The 18,983-nt window shown below is 47.3% G+C and overlaps 3 protein-coding genes across 5 annotated transcripts; all 3 read right to left on the bottom strand.

Annotated features, from left to right (window-relative positions):
- Positions 1-3,254: 3,254 nt before the first annotated feature.
- Positions 3,255-5,275, bottom strand: LOC117854996 (NDR1/HIN1-like protein 13). Of its 2 annotated transcripts, XM_034737264.2 has the most exons (2): positions 5,022-5,275; positions 3,255-4,427 (listed from the first exon to the last, which is right to left on the bottom strand). In XM_034737264.2, the coding sequence occupies exon 2, from the start codon at positions 4,404-4,406 to the stop codon at positions 3,522-3,524; it is 885 nt and encodes a 294-aa protein (XP_034593155.1). In that variant the 5' UTR covers positions 4,407-4,427; positions 5,022-5,275; the 3' UTR covers positions 3,255-3,521. The 2 variants fall into 2 exon arrangements, with proteins under 2 accessions (XP_034593155.1, XP_034593154.1); XM_034737263.2 differs by lacking the exon at positions 5,022-5,275 and having other exon boundaries at positions 3,255-4,433.
- Positions 5,276-5,794: 519 nt separating this feature from the next.
- On the bottom strand, positions 5,795-7,338 carry LOC117854997 (probable plastid-lipid-associated protein 10, chloroplastic). 2 transcript variants are annotated; one of them, XM_034737265.2, is made up of 4 exons: positions 7,222-7,338; positions 6,525-6,611; positions 6,069-6,124; positions 5,795-5,990 (listed from the first exon to the last, which is right to left on the bottom strand). In XM_034737265.2, the coding sequence occupies exons 1-4, from the start codon at positions 7,279-7,281 to the stop codon at positions 5,876-5,878; spliced, it is 318 nt and encodes a 105-aa protein (XP_034593156.1). In that variant the 5' UTR covers positions 7,282-7,338; the 3' UTR covers positions 5,795-5,875. The 2 variants fall into 2 exon arrangements, with proteins under 2 accessions (XP_034593156.1, XP_034593157.1); XM_034737266.2 differs by having other exon boundaries at positions 5,815-5,873.
- A 637-nt stretch (positions 7,339-7,975) lies between these two features.
- LOC117854995 (uncharacterized) lies at positions 7,976-17,963 on the bottom strand. The gene is made up of 3 exons (XM_034737262.2): positions 17,553-17,963; positions 10,146-12,323; positions 7,976-10,057 (listed from the first exon to the last, which is right to left on the bottom strand). The coding sequence occupies exons 2-3, from the start codon at positions 12,289-12,291 to the stop codon at positions 8,436-8,438; spliced, it is 3,768 nt and encodes a 1,255-aa protein (XP_034593153.1). The 5' UTR covers positions 12,292-12,323; positions 17,553-17,963; the 3' UTR covers positions 7,976-8,435.
- Between the last annotated feature and the right edge of the window lie 1,020 nt (positions 17,964-18,983).

Here is an 18,983-nt window from a genome sequence, read left to right as displayed (position 1 = left end):
AGGTAAAGCACGCAATCGCCATTTTAGACATGAAAACTAACTACCCTGACGTTAACAACGAGTGACTGTGATTTTAAAAATCGTAGCTCCCATCACTACGGGTGCGACCGGGACAAAACCGCAGCAATAACCACGAGTCATAGCCCCAGGAATGGCCGTAACAGCCAGACAATCGACGTGAACTCCTTAAAAATCCACGGTAGGTTGCCGCTTTCCTGTACGTGACGTACTATTCGATTGGGCATCGATCGCAATCATCAGATCGCTTTGCTCAGGCGGCGTCTAGTAGAGTCGAGGCCGAGGTCGGCAGGGCCCCCGTCCCGAGAAACCACTGGAAAACGCCGCGGGAGCAAGTGAACCACCCGGCGGGCGCGCGCCTAGCTTCCTTCCCCGTCAAAGCGCTGCCGCGTCACCCGCGCTAGAAGCCAGCCGGCCGCAGCAAGCAAGGAAGTACGGCGTTTCTCCCCGCCCCATGGCTTGGCAGGGCGCGGCGGGCTGGGCAGGCGGCACCGCATTCCCGTCCGGACCGCGCCAACTGCGAACGCCGCGGCGCCGCAACTCCGGGGTGGTGGCTCCCGTACCGATACCGTTCGGTCCTGCCTGACCCCTGGCCCTGATGGTGCCGGCGAAAAGCAGCCCGGGAGTGGCACAAGCACGTTCGTGTTTCAGCCCGTCGTGCACAACTGCCCAGCTGCAAGCTGGGCAATCAAACGAACCCGTCGGGATCCAGGCGAGCAGTCCCATCGGCGTACGACCTGGCGATAGCTCGGAGTAGAGTCATCAGCGCAATGATCCCGTGGCTCATTCGGTCACTCCACAATCCACATGACGCGGTCCCAAATCAGAGACGTTATCCTCTCCTTGGGGCCGTGGCGGCTTGGCGCTCAGCTCAGCCCGGCCCTCAATCAGAATCAGCTCGTTGGGTTGGGTCGATCCCCTGGCACGGTGGCCCAGCATTGCCGCCGAAAACGACCCATGCGCTAACGCACGCGCCGCACGAGCATACGTGTGTCTGCCTGTCCGTCTGTGCGCTCGCCCGCCGCACATGCCGCGGCGCCGCCATTCCAAACGCAAGCGCATGGGCCACGGGGCACGGGCGGTTGATGTCGGAGAGGGAGAGGGCCTTCTGTGATCCGAGGCCAGGCGGATCAGGATCGCGCGCGTTCACGCACGACGGCGTCGTCTCGCCCGCCTGCCTACAGCGAGTGTTTAATTAGGACTCCTCGCTCGTCGCACGCCTGGCACCGCGACGCGCCACGGTAGCAGACAAGGCTGGTGCGGGCGCTTATCCGAACCGATCTCAGGATCTGCACCCTCCTTTCGTTTGCTCCGATCCGATGCCAATTATGCGCCGCATCATCCTGCTGTTTAGGATAACGATGCGCGCTGTATGGACTACGTGGAACTGACCAGTTCCTGACGGGCGGGACCATGGGCGAACGGCTAGTAGCCACACTGGTCGCAGGCGTTTGGAATTTGGATCCGCAGGCTCATGTTGCGTGCGAGCATATCTCACCTGTCCTGACGCACAATTTCCATGCAGCACGAAGACGTGCTACGGCGCGTTACAATGCTGCTCTCTCTGAAAGCAAGCAATCTGCTGGTTACTGTTGACGCACGAGCGGGCTACGAAAACCATATACGCTTGCTGGGTCCACTGGCTTATTTTTAGCACCTGTCACATTGAATGTTTTTCGATACTAATTAGGAATATTAAACATAGACTATTTACAAAACCCATTACATAAATCGAGGCTAAACGGCGAGACAAATCTATTAAACCTAATTAGTCCATGATTTGACAATGTGTTGCTACAGTAAACATTTGCTAATGATGGATTAATTAGGCTTAATAGATTTGTCTCGCCGTTTAGCCTCGACTTATGTAATGGGTTTTGTAAATAGTCTACGTTTAATACTCCTAATTAGTATCTAAACATTCGATGTGACACGTGCTAAAAATAAATCACCGGAAGAAAACACCCCCTTATTAAAACCTTTGCCGGCTGAAGGTTCACGCGGGAGGCTAATGGCCATATATGTGTCATGTCGTTGTGAATTGTGATTCGACCGAGCATTTGGTCGAGTTCATGGAGGCGCACCACTGTTGTCGCAGAGTTCAGAAAACTGGGATTCGATATAGAGATATCAACACAGTGCAAAAGTTTTTTCTTCATAAGCAAAAAAAACAAAATACTAGCACAGATCACAGTATATTTCTCTGATGTATATAAAGTTTGTATGATCAACCGGCCACGACGTGGGCGACACTATCATTAGTTGCCCGGATTTTAAAAGAATTATAAAGTGTTCTAATCGAAGACAAAATTAAGCTCCAGACTATTCCTTTTGCTGCATCGCTAACAATTAATTGATCTGGCTCGGCAGATACAACTGTACTACACTGATATGTGGAGTTGCACGTTTCAAATTTGATCGAAATGTTTCCGTGTTTCAGCGTTCACAAGGCCGTCTGATCGCGTTGCCAGGCAAAGCTACGAACTCCTTTTCTTTATTGGTTATTATTGGGAACTCGCTTTTTTCTGATATGTTGGATATTGCCTCTGCACTGAATAAGGGAATATGCTGTTGTCGAATGTCGATCATACGCTTGGGGTCAAGTGAAGTAGCTGGCACGGAGTCACCTGTGATGTTCAAGTTTGTCAGCGACACCGTGACGTGATGTTATGTCAGAGAAACGCGTTCCCTGAGGAGAGCGTCCGCGGTACCGAGTACTGATGGTAGCTGAATGTTCAAGTTTGTCATGCGGCCTGTGTGAGCATTCATGGTTCAGAGTGTTTGTGACTGCAAAGGCAGGACATAGGAGTACACAAGTTATATACGTTTTAAAAAAAAAGGAGTACACAAGTTATGTATGTGACATTCTGGACCTCTGGTTGTGTCAAGCAGGCAGGGGCATCCAGCCATCCACGACCTACTCGTGCGTTTCGAATTTTATGAGAAAAAGTGAAAAACCAGTGACAGTTTAGATCATAGGAGCACTGAAAACAAGTCTTTTTTTCCCTTTTTGTAACTGGAGGTTTAAATCAACCGTTAGATGAAGTTGGTAGTTTTAACAAACATTCATGAAAAATGATAGTGCTCATCTTGGATATCCAATTATCCATCCAACAGATTTGACTGAACACATATTTCGTTAAGAGAAAAGTAATGACAACAACACCATTTAGAAAGAACCCTCGAAGTGCATCACCTGTCAGTTTTAACGAGAGTGTAGTAACCACTGCAACACATTTCACCAAGGCCTCAACTCAGTTATGACACGTCCACTGCCTGTTTTGAACAGCATTGTTCGGGTTACACAGCAACTGCATGCCAACACGTCTTGAGCAGAATAACAGAGGGTCAAATCAACAGCCCAAACACAATTTCGCAGGATGCACAATACGGATGTTATGATCCGTATTACTCCATCAAACCAACTTACAAACGAGGAGCAAAATTTATCCCGGCACAGCCAAGAAATGCTCTCCTAATGCACTGATGACAAAGCCACTAGCTCAGATGCTCCAGGACAGGAGGCTCACCTTGACGTGGCACGACGTGGACACCACCTTGGCGTCGGCGGTGAACCTGTCGACCGCCACGGTGCAGCGCGCCCGCGCCGGCACGGCCCACGTCTTCACGCTGCCGAGCTGCAGCCGCACGGGCACCTCGACGTCCACGTCGAACGGCACCGACCGGAGCCGCTCCGCCGCGGCCATCTGCCCGCGCACGCTCTGCGAGAACCGTATCCCGGACCCCTTCGCCTTCGCCACCAACACCGTCACGTTCCGAGGCCCCTGGTAGAACGCCGGCCACGCGCCGTCGGCGAGGAGCACGCCGTCGTACGACACGGAGACGCGGCTCTTGCCCCCCTCGTAGTGCACGCCGATCTTTCCGTTGGGGTTGTCGGCGCGCACGGTGGCGTCGAACCCCGGCGAGAACGCGGCAGGAGCAGAGGCGTTCCCGACGCCGGCGAGGCCCGACACGGCGAGCGCCTGGACGGTGTACGCCGGCCGCCTGGGCCTGAAGACGAGGTACATGACGCCAGCGGCCGCGGCGAGGACGACGGCGAGCGCGAGGATCGCGGCGAGCAGGCACGTGCAGACGCGGACGCAGGAGCAGCGGCGGCGGCGCTTGGCGCGGCGGGTGTAGTGCTCGAAGAGGCGCGCGTTCTCGGGCGGCGGGACGCGGAAGACCTTGTCCTTGGGCACCTGCACCACGTACTCGCCGGGCTTCGCCGCCGGCGGCTGCTGCGGGACGGGCTTCTCGAAGTGGAAGCTGTAGAGCGGGCTGGAGGAAGGGTCGGAGGATGGCGCGGACACCGACTGGTTCATCTCGCCGGAGAAGTCGGAGCTGGACGCCGCCGGGTGGACGCGGCCGTGCCCATTCCCGTGCATCATGGGTTGCTCCTCGGAATCAATCTGCATGCACCGGCGCGCGGGATTATAAAGACGTATTGATTGTTCATGAACGGTGTGAATCATAGACTCCTACAATAAATTCATAATTATACAGGGTGTGACTCGGTTTTTCTGAAAAAGATTTAAAGGATGCCGTGTTTTTTTTCTAAGAGCATTGAGAATGCAGTGTGCTGGTTCGGAAAATCAAGTGCGGTGTGCTCTTGGAAGTCCTTGGTTGCTTCCAAACAAAATTAATCCCCCCAAATAGTCAAATATTGAATCGCTCCTTATTTTTGAAAAGGAAAGGTATTAGCTCAAAATGAAGAAAAGGAAATCGAGAGCAGAAGCCCGGATAAACTCTTCGAAATGAACAACGGCATGTTGCCATTCCGCCGTTGGACGATCTTTCCACATCGGAAGAGAACCGCCAGCAGCTATGGAACAAAACTGGCATAACCCTCGATCAGAAAACCCAGCATTTCAATCACGAGCAGAGGATGTGTGGTAGGACAAAATTGACCCAGTTCTACTTCTGGCCCCCAACAAAACCTGTGCTCATCGCGCGCAAATGCAGCGGCGAATCAATCGAAAGATGAGTTCGAGATGGAGACGTACCTTGCCTAGCTGGTGGCTGCTAGTGCTCGTGGTTGGCGATGCTTCTTCTTGATGTCAAGATGTGTTCGGTTTCTTGGGGGATTTCAGAGTGACGACGCGGCCGGCGTCGACCGGGGAGGCGGTGGACGTGCGAGGCAGTAGAGCTGAATAGCTGGAGCTGAGCTGACGGGGGACTCAGGGAGAGACGGGAGAGGCGGCAAGGTCTCGGGGCGGAGGGGTTTTATACGGATACGGTGGCGTGGGCGCGGAGGCCCAGGCGACGCGATCGGGTGGCGTCCAGGGGTAGAACAGTTGAAACCGTGTCGCGGCGTGGCGCGGCCGTGGGTCTGTGGAAAACGAAGGAACCGGCTTGGACTGATCTGATCCGGGGGCTCCGGGCAGGCACTGGGGCTTGGTGCACGGCAAGGCAGCGCGTGTTCACAAGTCGCGTCGAGTCCCCCTCGTATCCCGTGAATCCGTGATCCTGGCTTTCGCAGCGAACCGTGGGCCATTGCACGCTTATCCGTTTCAGTGCCACGCGGTAACTGAACGGATCCTTCACGGTGAAGGTTCGTCCCAAGGTGCCACAGCATGAGCTGCATGGCTGGCGACTGCTAGTCTGCTACTGCTACTACCAACGTTGTTGCAAGCTGTAGCGCCTACTCGTTGTCGTTGCCAAGCATTTGGGCGGCGGCGGCGGCGGCGGCTGGCCAGCTGGTGCACAGCCCAGAACGCGCCTGACAGTGGACCACGCAGGTTCAGCACACGTAACCAGGTGATGGGCTGGCCTCGTTCATGCTCCAGTTAACAGCTTTAGGGGCAAGCTCACAGCTGGCATCCCGTCAGATGGTATACTCTTGGTTATCAGAAAACCTTCATAAAAGAGGTTGCGCTCTTGTGAAAATAAATACCCCCCCACCACCAACCGAACGACCCAACAGCATATCACGGTCAAGGTAAGAAAGATAATATAATCCACCAGGTGATCGTCTGACATTCAATTCAGTTTGGTAAATACAAAAGGCAGGGAACATGAAATGAAGAAAAATAATTAGCATGGAAAATTACCTTTCAGGACCACTAACAGGAACTTGAGCTCGAAAGGTTTTAAGGAACTGCAATATCTGCATGAACAAGTCCGATATAAAATAAATAAAAGAAAGGCCCGTATTTTGAAAAAAAATTGGATTGCTACATTAAAACCTGAAACACTTGTCCAATAGTGGATGATAGAGAACTACAACAAAGTAACAGACACAGCAAAAGTTTATCCTAAATATTACTAACTTTCAATTTTCATTTTTTTTTGGCAGCAGACAACAAAAATGATGACGTGCAGCATGCTGCAGGAACCAGCAGCTCTCAATACTACAGAATTCAGAACTGTATAATGGAAACCAATGACACCTAGATATACCTGTAATTTTCAATGACCAAGAATGAGAAACCAATATACCAGTCAAATCAAGGGTAATACACAAGTTAACAGTCACTTATTCGATATAAGCTGACAGGCTGGCCTACCTGAAGGCTCAAAAATGACCGAGGAAGTATAGCAGGAGCTATTAGTGCTTGCAGCTGCTCGCTAATCTTGATATTTTCAACAGAAACCTGCGAAACAAGGGATCATAGTTCAAATTAGCAACTAACACTAAAATACCAAGGTTACAAAGGAAAAAGAAGATAGATTTTTCTTTTCTGGAACAAAAGAGGGCAGGATCTCTCTTCTATTCAAGAAGGCTGAAGAGTTGAAACAGTGAGTTTGGGTCAGAAGACAAGTGCCAAAAGTTTAGGCATCGCAGTACAGGGAAAACAATAGCCATATCAAAGGTCAGCATTTGCTCAAAAACCCTGAAAGTCTTAATTAGTTAATTGTCAAAGAAAACAAGAGACTAAAGCAAACAAAGCAAAAAAAAATAATGCAAGAATGTCCCAATATTGCAAATGACTTGTGTGCATCATCTAATCAGTCTCAGTCTACCAGTGATTCGTTGTCTGGTAATACAGCATCATCTTGCATGTGAATTAAATCATGGAGAGTGCTAACTGGTAATGTAACCCAACTATTGATACAACGCTACCTAGCAAGCCAGTACCCCATGACTCAGGCCTATTTTTTAACATGCAGACTAAATGCATCGCTATGTAAATGCCAACTCTTTCCATTGCAACTTTTTAAATCAGATAATCATAATTAGATGTTTTCGAAAAGGAATATTACCTCCTCAAATTGAAGAAAGATGTTGCGCTTAGACAGGATAACAAATTTTGCAGAGACCATCAGTGTTGCACCTTCTTGGTCCTGTAGAGATTTATAAAAGAATCAAACATGTAAGAAAATTGAAAAGATGAGGGTAAAAGAATAAAAGTAAAACTTAAATGTATAGGAAGGCCACTCTCCTATGTTATAATAAACATTAAATATTCAAGGTGTACTTGAATAAACAAGCAGCATGTCCAGTTGGTCAGCTCAATAAGAAATCTCAGTTAACAAGGGAGCTGATTGCAGTCAAATGCTCCTGCTACGATTCAGGTCAGGGTGCCCCAGGCCAGGAATGTTCGCACCAGCGACCAAGGCCCGAGTAATGCGCCCCACTCTCGCGCGGCCGGCAGCACGGAGAAAGCCTTCGCCCGCACGTCTACGGATAGTGCTAGTCCACACTGCCAATCCAGAGATAAACCAGTTTAATTATTCTGTCAAGGCTCAAAGATAATGCCCACGCAACAAAAGAATGCTTCGATAGCGATCCTGTAAGATATTAAACTCGTGTCAAACAAGATTTTCTTGAGAGACACGGACGCTCTGTCGAGTTTTTCTTTTTTTTGATACTTGACGCTCTGTCGAGTTGCAGCAGGGTTCTGAGCGTACTGTCCATGACCATGAGGTATGGTAGCAGACAAATATGCAGATGGAATGCTGTGACCCTGAAGATCTATACACTGTAAGAACAGCAGCAGTCTGAGAGACTCAAATCGAAGGTGAACAGATGCTTTTGTAATTCTTCTGTTGCCATCTCCACCAGTTTCAATCAAATAGTACAACAGAAACTCAACCACATGGTACAAACACATTGTTGTATCTCCCTATCACCAAACCGAAGTGTCTGGGCAAAACTTGTACACCTCTTCAAATTACAGCCAAAGGAGGGGGGAATCAAACTAAAACAAACCCGCCAAAACCTTGAAAGAGAAAAAGAAAGTTAAAACAAACACATTCATTCACACAAAAAAATCTACATCAAAACTTTGTATTTTGGGTATTGTGAAGTATATGCACAGTGGCAGTGGCAGTGGCAGGCTCCTGATGCTAAACAAGAGCGCTCCATCAATACTTGGCAGCTCCTTCGCACTTCAATGAAGGAGCATTTTTGTCTCGAACTTGGTAATACATCTGATGGCATTCTATTTTTTCCATTTCAGACAACTCTGTAGCATTCACTGATGTTCATTTTCCTCTCCTCTTTCACGATAATCCTCTGACTCCACCGCTTGTGCAGTACTCTTGGCACTGCTATCAGAGACCTTACTGAACACTGCATCAATGTCATCGTGAGTCTTTGCCTCATTAGAAACCATATTGCTTTTACTCTCCACAGCTAAAGCATCCCCAGCATCTCCGACATTATGTGGACTTTCGGGATGCAATGCTTCAGTAAGTGCATCCTGCTTTGTGGATTCTGCAGACCTATTCACAACAGAATCACAGTGCTCCTTGAAAGCAGCATGAATGTCATCCACAGATTTTGCATCAATGACATGGAGCTCTCCACTCTCTTTGGGCTCCGAATCAACATTAACACCTGAGGTGTGTAAAATTTCAGTGTCCATGGTGGGCTCAGAAACCACACCATCACTAACTAGTTTAAAGGCAGTCTCAATATCCTCCAGAGATTTCGCATCTAGAATCGTCATCTCAGGATTGGTTGTAGTTGTCACTAACTCATTTGTAGCGATCTCCGGTTCACTTGATGCAGCTGCTAAGATTGCTGCTGATGGTGTATCATCAGAAGGCACTTCTGACTCATTGCGTGGTGGCTTCAACTCCATGTTTATTGCTTCAGATGGGCTTGCTTCAAGGATCCGTCTCCGAGGATTGTAGACAGTCTGCTCAGGGTCACCATGAGATGCTCCAAAGGACCAACTAAATTCAGGGCCATTTAGGTCATCAACCACTGGAGACTGCTCCCTGGAGTCTTCAGCACTGGGTTCTGACATGGTCAAGCTGACATTGTCAGAAGTCTGAGGGCTAATCATGGAATCTGCAGCAACACCATTGGTCAGGTTTTCATCATGGGAACCCTGATCTGGAACCCGCTGATCCAGTCTCATTGGTTCTACTCCAAAGTCTCCCACTGTGTCCAATTCAGACAGGAAACTTTCATCAATTCCACTTTCTTCCATAGGCTCGGGATAGATTTTACCAGCCTCGTCATCAGAATCAAGTAGATATCCTACAGTTGTTTCGTCGGTCATGTCACCTATATCCACCTTGTTTGGTTCAGCAGCCATGGAAACAAAGGGATTCAAGACTTCTGCATGTTCACTTGATGGAGACTGGATGGCATCACTAGCTCGAGGATATGAGGAAACAGAGCTCAGGCTTTTGTCAAATCCAACATCAAAGTGTTCTTCAATTACATGCAAGCCAGTCAAGGAAGCATCTGATTCAGTAAATATTGCTGTTTCATGCTTTTCTTGCATGCTGAAGTTCTCAACAACTCTCTCCTCAGGGATAGGGTGCAGATCCCTAGATATGACTGGCAATGTTTCTGTGACAAGTTCAGAAGGCAGCTCCACAGACCCATGAATCAGGTTATCCAATGGCATTTCATTGTTTGAATAGGATATGGGATCAACATTTCCATCTTTCTCAGCTGTATTGCTTGCACCAAGTACAACTGTATTTGAGCTTGATGCCACATCAGTGTCAAGGTACTTCGGAAGGTCCCTGGAATGTGATTCACCCTCCACAGTTGGCCTGGAGGATGAAATCCATTCTGAGCATTTCTCTTCTGTGTTAAGTTGGAAAGAAGGTTTAGCACCAAGGATGCTGTCACCTGCATAACGGGAGGTTGTTCAAATAAAAATTTGAAAAAAACAAGTATTGAGCTATTAGTATAAAGTAGTCCAATCAAACTTGCTTACCATCTCCATCTTCCCAGCTAAGCAAGTCAGGAACTGGATGAAATGGCATCTTGGAATAATCTTCTTCATGACCCTTTCCTTTCGTTGAGGCAAGATGTGCTTCCCTTTCTTGCGATCTTTCAAAGACAAAATGATGTAAAGCAATCTCACGGTCATCGATGTCACTGTTGTCTAATTCAACATCTATGGAGTTGATTCCATCTGAGCAGTCACTTCCAACATCCGCAAGGTCACTATCCTGTCTCACAAGAGCAGGTGACTCGTGTTCCATGTGTAAATCCTTTTCATCATGGTCCTTGTGATCCTCCTGATCAGCAACTGAAGAAGCCACATCAGATTCAGTTACAGAGCTCAATTTAGACTCACTCTTATCGCTGAACTGTCTTTGGAAATTGCTCGCATTCCATTCCACAGTTTCAGGGACAAAATATGGCCTGAGTCTAGAAAAACGCCTCTCCTGGATTGCATCCGTCCTTCCAAAGTTGAAGCTTTCGTGCCTTCTGAAGATCATGTCACGACGAGGTGACGTCCCAGATTCTCCAGCATTTAAATTATCATGCACAGGGACACCACTGTCATGAGGCTGTTCAAGGGGAAGATCAAATGGGTTTTTCCGTGCATGCAGAATTGAGGGAGCTGAGCCAGGAATTGCTGCTTCTTCAGAATCATAAGGAAGATCAAAAGGGTTCCTTCTTGGCACTGCAATAGGAGGTACTTGTGCACGGAAGCGTGACAAATCATCTAAACTCCTACCAGCACCATTACTGTCGACATCAATCAGGTTATTGTCGATTTCAAATCTTATGCTCTTCCTTGATCTCCGCCTAGCCATCAAAATTTCCAACCTGCGGTTCCTTTCCATCTCAGAATACCCAAGATCCATCAGATTTTTTTCATCATCAGCTGTCCAAAGAAATGCAGCTTCTCTCCCATCATCCTTCTTCCCCTCCACATTATCTTTAGCATCATTGTCACCACCCTCATCGTTACTATCATCATCAATTTGATGATCCTCTGAGGCATGAGAATCAGTGTCAGAATCATCCTTGGGAATGGGATCAGGACGAGCAGAATCAGCACCCAAAAGTGGGTCAATCTCATCAAGAACTGGAGCAATGTCAGTCATAGAAGCATCCGGAGAAGAACTCTCAGCCCCATCAGAGTCAAAACCAGATGAACCATCCTGACTGCTAACTCTTGCCCATGGTGAGCCAAGAGAGGAATCAAGCAAGTTGTCCTCAACAGCATTGCTAGTATCAACATTAAGCCTGTCAGTCTTTTCCCATTGGTGAATAGAAATAGAAAAGGCTGATTTACTAGTTTCAGCAAGCTCTTCAGTTTGGTTCTTCTCAGAGACATCTCGCTCTTTGCTAGCTGCTGCTGTAACTCTATCCTGATTCAGATTTTCCTCCATGTCAACATGTTTATGAGCATTCTCACTGGATGAAAACAAACCAAAGGATGTATCTTTGTCATTCAGAACACTTAGATGGGCAACATCAAATAAGCTAGTATGCCCATCAGCCCTATCTTGTATGAAAAATGAACCTTCTGGTTCCCTTTTCTTATTAAAGATCAAGTCCTCCCTGATCCCAGACTCTTGGCGAAGATTGACCATAGAAGGAAATGGTGTTAGTGTTCTAGGTATGTTTCGCAGGTCACCTCTCTCATCTTCTTCATCAGCTTTCCTCAAAAGAGGGACATCATCATCCAGATCAATATGCTCACTAGCCCTCTCTCCGAAGGAAACTGTCTGTTTAATTCCCCTCTCTTTGAAGTTTGATGTATCCTCCCTAAATTCAGGCACTGAAAGTCTCTGATTTGCTTCAAAGTGAATATCACTGGACGAATTTCCAACCTTGAAAGCTGAGATTTCTGGAGTGCCCTTGTGATCTTCACTAGCCTCAGGTAGATTAATTTCACCATAACTCAATAGAGCTCCGAGAAGAATAGTAGTACATATAATTACAGGTGAAGAAGAAAGCAGGAACGCAAAGAACCCTGGTGAAGATCTATACAATAAATAGAGCAAAACACCAAAACCGAAGAGGATTGGGTGTTCGGAAACAAATCTATAGCCCTTTCTAATAGACAACCTCAAAACTTTCTTGATACATAGAGCTGCTTGTTTTGCCTCAAGGGCCATGGCATGTAAACCCCTTAGCCTCCAACACAAACCTACCAAAAGCATAATGAAAAAGAAGTTGTTAGTTGAGTAGAACAAAGTGGCTGTGTTTCGATTAATTGATAGATACAAAGGAACTTGGAAGCTATGCTAATTTAATAAACCCAAGTTTAAATTACCCTGCAAGTTAAAACCAAGCTGATTCAGGCTCTCTTTTTTTCTCCAAGAGTTAACGCAGATGGCACTATTCATTTGATCTAATGAAACTAATCACATCTCAAAACTTAACGCAGATGCTCGCTATTCATTTGATCTAATGAAACTAGTCACACACATTTGCTATCCACCACCCTCACAAATAGATCCACAGAGACTCATCAAACAGGAACAGCCGAACAGGAATAGCCCAGCACAAGCATAAGGCATGTCCACCGCAATTAGCTCGCACTTGTTGACAGAACAGCACAAGTCAGACCTTGAATTTACAGGCTGATTACTAGATCACTGTCGACAAAACAGCACAAGTCCAGCCTTGCAAACTGATCACCAGATCATCAGCGATGATCTGGTATTCTGGTGATCATCGCTGATAGCTTCATATCTCTACTCCTAAAAAAAGCAAAAGGAAGACAATTTTTTCGTACGTCATTCCTTCCGCTAGACTTCGTCCCGCGCTAGAGGCAATTGGCGCCGTCCGATTCAGACTTTTTCGCCGTACGTCGTGCGCCTCCGATCCGTGGCCCTCGCCCGAGCATCTCCTTCCGTCCAATCCCCCTCCACCCCTCCGAGCCGTCCCTCTGCCTGCCTCCCCAGTTCCACGCCGCCATCGCCTCCGCCAACGCCACCATCCCACACGCATCCACGCCTCCGCCGCCTCGCCTGCGCCGCCGACCCTAGCATCCCCCCCCAAAACAAGCCAATGTCCGTAGCCTTGAACCCCGCCGGCGCCGTCATCTCCAACCCCGTCGTCCGTCGCCTCCAAGCCGTCCTCCTCCGCTCCCTCCTCGATCGATGACCCATCGGTTGTCTACGCCGCTGCCGCGTCGTGGTCGCGGCGCGGGAGGACTGGGACCGCTGCGAGTGTCCAAGCGGGCGCACTTCACGCCGGCGCACCACCACTCGACGTCCGCGGCGGCGACGGCGACGGCCACCACGCGCCTGCACGGGTCCGCGCCGTCGGCCGCGGTGGCGGCGCTGTGCCCGCCGCACCTCCTCACGGTGGCGTCCCCGGCATCCTCCTGGTGGAGCAGATTGTGCACTCCAAGATCTATCAGAGCACCTACTGGAAGGAGCAGTGCTTCGGCCTCACCGCCGAGATGTTGGTTGACTAGGCCATGGAGCTCCACAAGGCCAAGCACGAGAAAAGCCTGTAGAAGAGGAGCCCTCAACTAATCGGCTGCCCTCGCTGGCCCCGGCCAGATCGACGGGCTTCCTGATTCGTGAATTCATGTTCGGTGCTGTGCGTTGCAGAAGCTTGGCGTTGACTAGGAGATCTTCGTGGGCGTCCTTAAGAAGGGCGAGGTCACCAAAGGTCTGTCCTTTTGCGTCGTCCTTTGCCGGATCGGTATTCTGAAAGATTTGATTCTGATATGTAGGTCTGAACTAGGGGAAGCCGGATGCTACCATCTCCTTCACCGACAACGATTTCCTTGTAATCACCAGCAGCAAGACGAACCCGCAGATTGCATTTATCCGGTTAGGGGAACAAAAAATATGCCATTGCTTTTTCATTCAGGTTCAGGATATTTGGGAATTGGGAGTTTTTTGCTGATGAGTTCTGTTGCTCTGCAGAGGAGCTATTAAGATCAAGGGGAGCATAAGTGCCGCGCAGAAGTTCACCCCTGACATATTCCCCTAGCCAGCGAAGCTGTAGGAGGTCATATTGTATTATTTGGTCATGGTTGGATAATAAGGTTTGCAGGCTTCAACCACTGTGTACCTGATAGGATGAGTGGTACTAAACAACACACGATCATCTGATCTTTATCAGTGGAATTTGGATAATGCCTTGGTTAATCTATCACTTAAACAGTACTACACAATTTTAAGCTATTCCATATATGTGCTGTTTTCTTTTCTCTGCATTATTCTTTTTTAGCTGATTTTTTTCTTTTTTTTTCTCCGCTCCTGAACTGCCAACAGCACACGACGACGAAGGGGCCAAAGTCGGCTGCAGCGTGTGAAGCCATGGAGCTCTACAGCTTGGATCCAAGGAGGGCGATCTTCTCTGCGTGGATCCATGGAGGGCGGACTCCTCTGCCTGGATCCGCGTCAGAGGTGCCCAGCGAGCGCTGCCTGCCCCGGCCTCCACGGAACAGTAGGGAAATGATGTGGGCTCCATGATTCTGCTTGTTGAGGTAGAGATTAGGCCCGAAGCTTAGGTACACTATTCATCCTGCTTCTTAATCTGGCCATCATATGTAATTTTGACATGATTACAAATGTAGCATATATATTTGTTTGCAGCATTGATCAACAGCTTAATGTTTGTATGTTAGATTTAAGCCAATGGCTGCTTCAGGATGCACTAATTTATTGGGTAATTTGTTCAGTTCAAGGCATTCTAATTATTAATTAGTTCTGGTACAGTTCATATTTTTGCCCCTCTTTTTTCCCACCATTTCTTTTATTTTTCATTGAAACATGAACTGTATGGTGGTGTGCGACTATCATGCAAGTTGGAAACCTTTTGCCATGGTTGCAACATGTCCATATTGCTTAAAAGAATTTTAGAGCCTTTATTTCAGTTCAATAGGACTGTATATGCACAATTCCAATTTATCAATTATACACAGCTTTTGAATTATTAATCACAATAATTATGTCCAAAAGCCAGTTATATTACAATAATAATGCTGATAATTTGGTTACATATATGAGCTCACATAGGTATCATTTGGTTACAGCAGGGAGGATGTGGGGAAATTCTTTTCATTTATCTGACTTAGTGTCTTGAGATTCATTCTGTTAGCGTTCGCTGCAGAATGTGGGAGAACATTTTGAGACTTGGAATGCAGGAATTCTAGGTTCCGTGACACTGGATGGCCTGAATGGGGCAGAAGAGAATTCACATGGCAGAAATGGACCTATCAGGTTACTTCGGATGTATTAAGCTGAATTTATTTTGTATTGATGAGAATCTTTTTTTCTTTGTAGTGATATTCGAGATTGACAAGACACTCTAAAAATTGCTGTTGGAGATGGTCATCATGGGCCAAGATAATGCTTTGTCGACCAGATATGGGAGGTTTGTTCCTCTGTTTATTTGTTCCAGCATTGCCCTGTTCGCAATATTGTTTAGAAAACTTAGATAGTGTATATTGGAGTTGTTGAAAAAATTCTGGTTGGACATATAGATTCGATTTAGATGTCTATTTTTGTTGAGTTATCATTCTAAAAATTTATGGTACAACTTGTATAGAAAAATCAGTAGATGCATCTTTCAAGTTCCTGTTATATATTTCTCGCAAAAAAAAGGTTCCTGATATATGATCTTCCTATGGAAAGCACTGATTTGAAAATTTTTGTCTAGAATGTTTTTAACTCATTAACTCAAATGATTCCTGTCAGTCAGCTTCCAGGTGATGTTTCTTTGTTTTGGTTTTTCACTCTTAGCTTCAATTACTCATAAGTGCATCCCTTGGTTTGTTATGTGTAATGGTTTTTATTTGTTCTGTCAGGCATGGGTGAAGCCATGGAGTGGAAATTGGGAGATAGCAACTTTGACAAAAAAAATGTTATCATGTCTGCTTATCCAAATATTTTTTATAATTCTTCCTTTTTTTCAGAATCTACAATTTTTAGTATGCACATATCTTCTTTTGCAGCTGCGGTATTCCTTCTTAGACTACCATGGATCATCATGCAAAATGGTTATTCAGTTTTCAGAAGAAGCAACAATGATCTATCTACCTGGGGAAATGGATCATTGTCCAACTATGTCATTTTTTCTGCTCATTAAGAAATGTATTTGCATCAGAAAAAGCAACATTCTAATGAAACTCTAGGAATCACTAAGAAATCATTAGCTAATTTCTATCTCTTATTGGTTCTTACATTCTTTTACCCTCCATGTAAATATGACTAGCCATTTTTCTACCGAACAACCATGCATGATACACATGTTTACTTGATCTTGTGTAGTGGTTTTAGAAATGAAACCATGGTTACATATTATGGTTGCATTAAGGTAGATTCTAAAACATTACTCCATACATCTTTTTGCAGCTTGTTAAGAAGCAATGTGTCTAGGCAGGCAGGCCCATGATGATGGAGTGCTCAACAACAGGTCTTTCATGAGTCATACACATGTATAGGCTTCTTTGCCGACCAATGACCGGTGCTGCCTACCTGACATTCAACTTGGCTATCCCCATCCCATATACTTCGTATTTCCTCTTTGATTTAGGCAGGTAGCTTGAACTTTTATTAGCTCATTATCTTTGCTTTTACTTACACTTGTTTCTTCGCAGTATAAAAAATGAATATGCTAATTTTTGCAATGTTTTAGTTGAGTTACAGTCCTTGACATATTCCCTGCCCTCTTTCTGTTTGATGGGACAATTTTACATTATTACTAGACTTTTAAGGATTGCAAATAAAATATGATTGAAGTTTGTTGTCCTGATTCATATGATTATTTGCAGAACATGTGATTAATGAAATGTTTGGACAAGAGCAAATGACCATTAACCAAATGTGATGTGCTGTGCATTCTTTCAAAGGTTTTTTGTTTAAACTTTACTTTCTGGCTGATCCAAACGGTATGTGATGTGCATTCTTTCAAAGTTTTTGTAAAATTACTTTCTGGCTGATCCAATTTGGATGTGGTGTGCATTCTTTCAAAGGTTATTGGATAACACTGCTTGCCCTCCGTGCCATCTAGCTTTGTTTAATACAGTGACTACGTTTTTAGATTAAATATGTCTTTAAATTTATTTTCACACTATTATTATCTTATTAAATACTCTATGTTTTGTAATATAAATATTTTGCTGCTCGTGGCAATGCACGGGCACGATCCTAGTTCTGAGATCAAAACCTAATCCCCAATCCGAGGGCGAGGGGTAAAGAAACCCGATCTTGGCCCTCAAACAGCCGAGACATCGCCACCTTCACCGCCGATCAAGCAAGGGGCAAACAGATCTTCACTGCCGACAACTCAGCACCATGGCCCAAATCCCCATATCAGCGAAGCGAGATCGACTAACCCATAGTCCATCCCAGGCTCATCAACTACAACCCACCAGTTGAATCAGATGGTAATAAGGAGCGTAACGTACCTTTCAGGAAGCTCGGCAGCAGCCAGCAGCTGCGAGCGGAAGCCGGAGAAAACTCCAAGAAGGAGCGGAAGAAACGGACAACCGGAGCCCTGTGGCGACGTACAGCGACCCAGCGCCGGCAGCTGAGGCAGGAACGGAAGCGAGGGCCGGGTCAAGGAGAGCAAGGGATCGCCCCCGAGGTCAAAGCCAGCCAGCAGCAGGTGGCGTATGCGCGAAACGTGCGCGCGTATCCGTGCGGCGGGATACTAGAGAAGCAGCAGCAGGCGGACAGGGAGGTCAGGGAGTAGTGGGGGGCCTTGGACTACCGCCCCGCCACTTTCGGCTGCGGTCGCGGCGGGACGGGGTGGGCGGCGGCGGCGATGGCGATGGTGATCGCCCGAAGAGGGGAGAGAAGAGGGGGGGTGGGAAAGGGAAAGCGGCGGCAGTAGCAGCAGCAGAAAGCGGGGGGCGGGGGAGTGGTGGGCCCCGCTATTGCGTCTGCGTTGGCACAGTTGTCGCGCGGGTGGCTTCCGCGCTTCGCCGCTCGGGCCCCGGGGCGACGGTGACGGTTCCGTGCGGCTGACGGTGGTGGCCCCCTGGCACGCGGGGCCCAGCGACAGAGTCACAGAAGGTGGGCCAGGTAGGGCCCACTGCCTGCGCGGGCCGCCGAGGAGCGATGAGACACCACGACAGCGGTGAGAATTTTCGGGGGTGCGCTGGCGCAGGCTCCCGCTGTCGGAGGCCGGCGGCAAGGTCACTGTGCTTCGCATCTCGCGATCTCGCTCGCTTTAGCGGCACTGCACACCGCACAGCGACAGATGCCGGGTATGGTTGCCTGAATCAGCTGCTGCTGGCGGACAAATCTGCCCGGCAAAGTGGCACCTCCAGTTGTGCTTAAGCCAAGCATTGTACTGCACGTCGATTCCAAAAAAAAAAATTGTTTGAATTCATCATCCATACGTGACGTACTGGTTGGTAGTCACTAGTCAGGAAATCTCGTGGCCCTGCTTTCATGGCCGTAAGGGTTGAATCAGTCTGAACGGCCGGTGGTTCAGTACTTCACCCGTTCGTTGACATATATGGACGTGCGGTCGAAAAATCGGAAATTAGAGCTCGAAACTTGGGGGCTGACGGCAGCCTTCCGGTGATCGATCTGACCAGAGAACTGTCTCTGTCACCGTGCAGCGATCCGGTAAAATTTCTATCACATTAAATATTTAGATACTATTTTGGAGTATTAAATATAGATTAATTGCAAAATCAATTGCATAGATGGAAGCTAGCGAGACGAGTCTATTAAACCTAATTAGTCTATGATTTGACAATGTGGTGAATATTTAGATACTATTTTGGAGTATTAAATATAGACTAATTGCAAAATCAATTGCACAGATGGAAGCTAATTTGCGAGACGAGTCTATTAAACCTAATTAGTCTATGATTTGACAATGT

The sequence above is a fragment of the Setaria viridis genome, chromosome 5, assembly GCF_005286985.2.
Source record: "Setaria viridis chromosome 5, Setaria_viridis_v4.0, whole genome shotgun sequence".
Classification (NCBI taxonomy): domain Eukaryota; kingdom Viridiplantae; phylum Streptophyta; class Magnoliopsida; order Poales; family Poaceae; genus Setaria; species Setaria viridis.
Note: the sequence above shows the minus strand (reverse complement) of the source record. Positions and strands in the feature narration are given on the sequence as shown.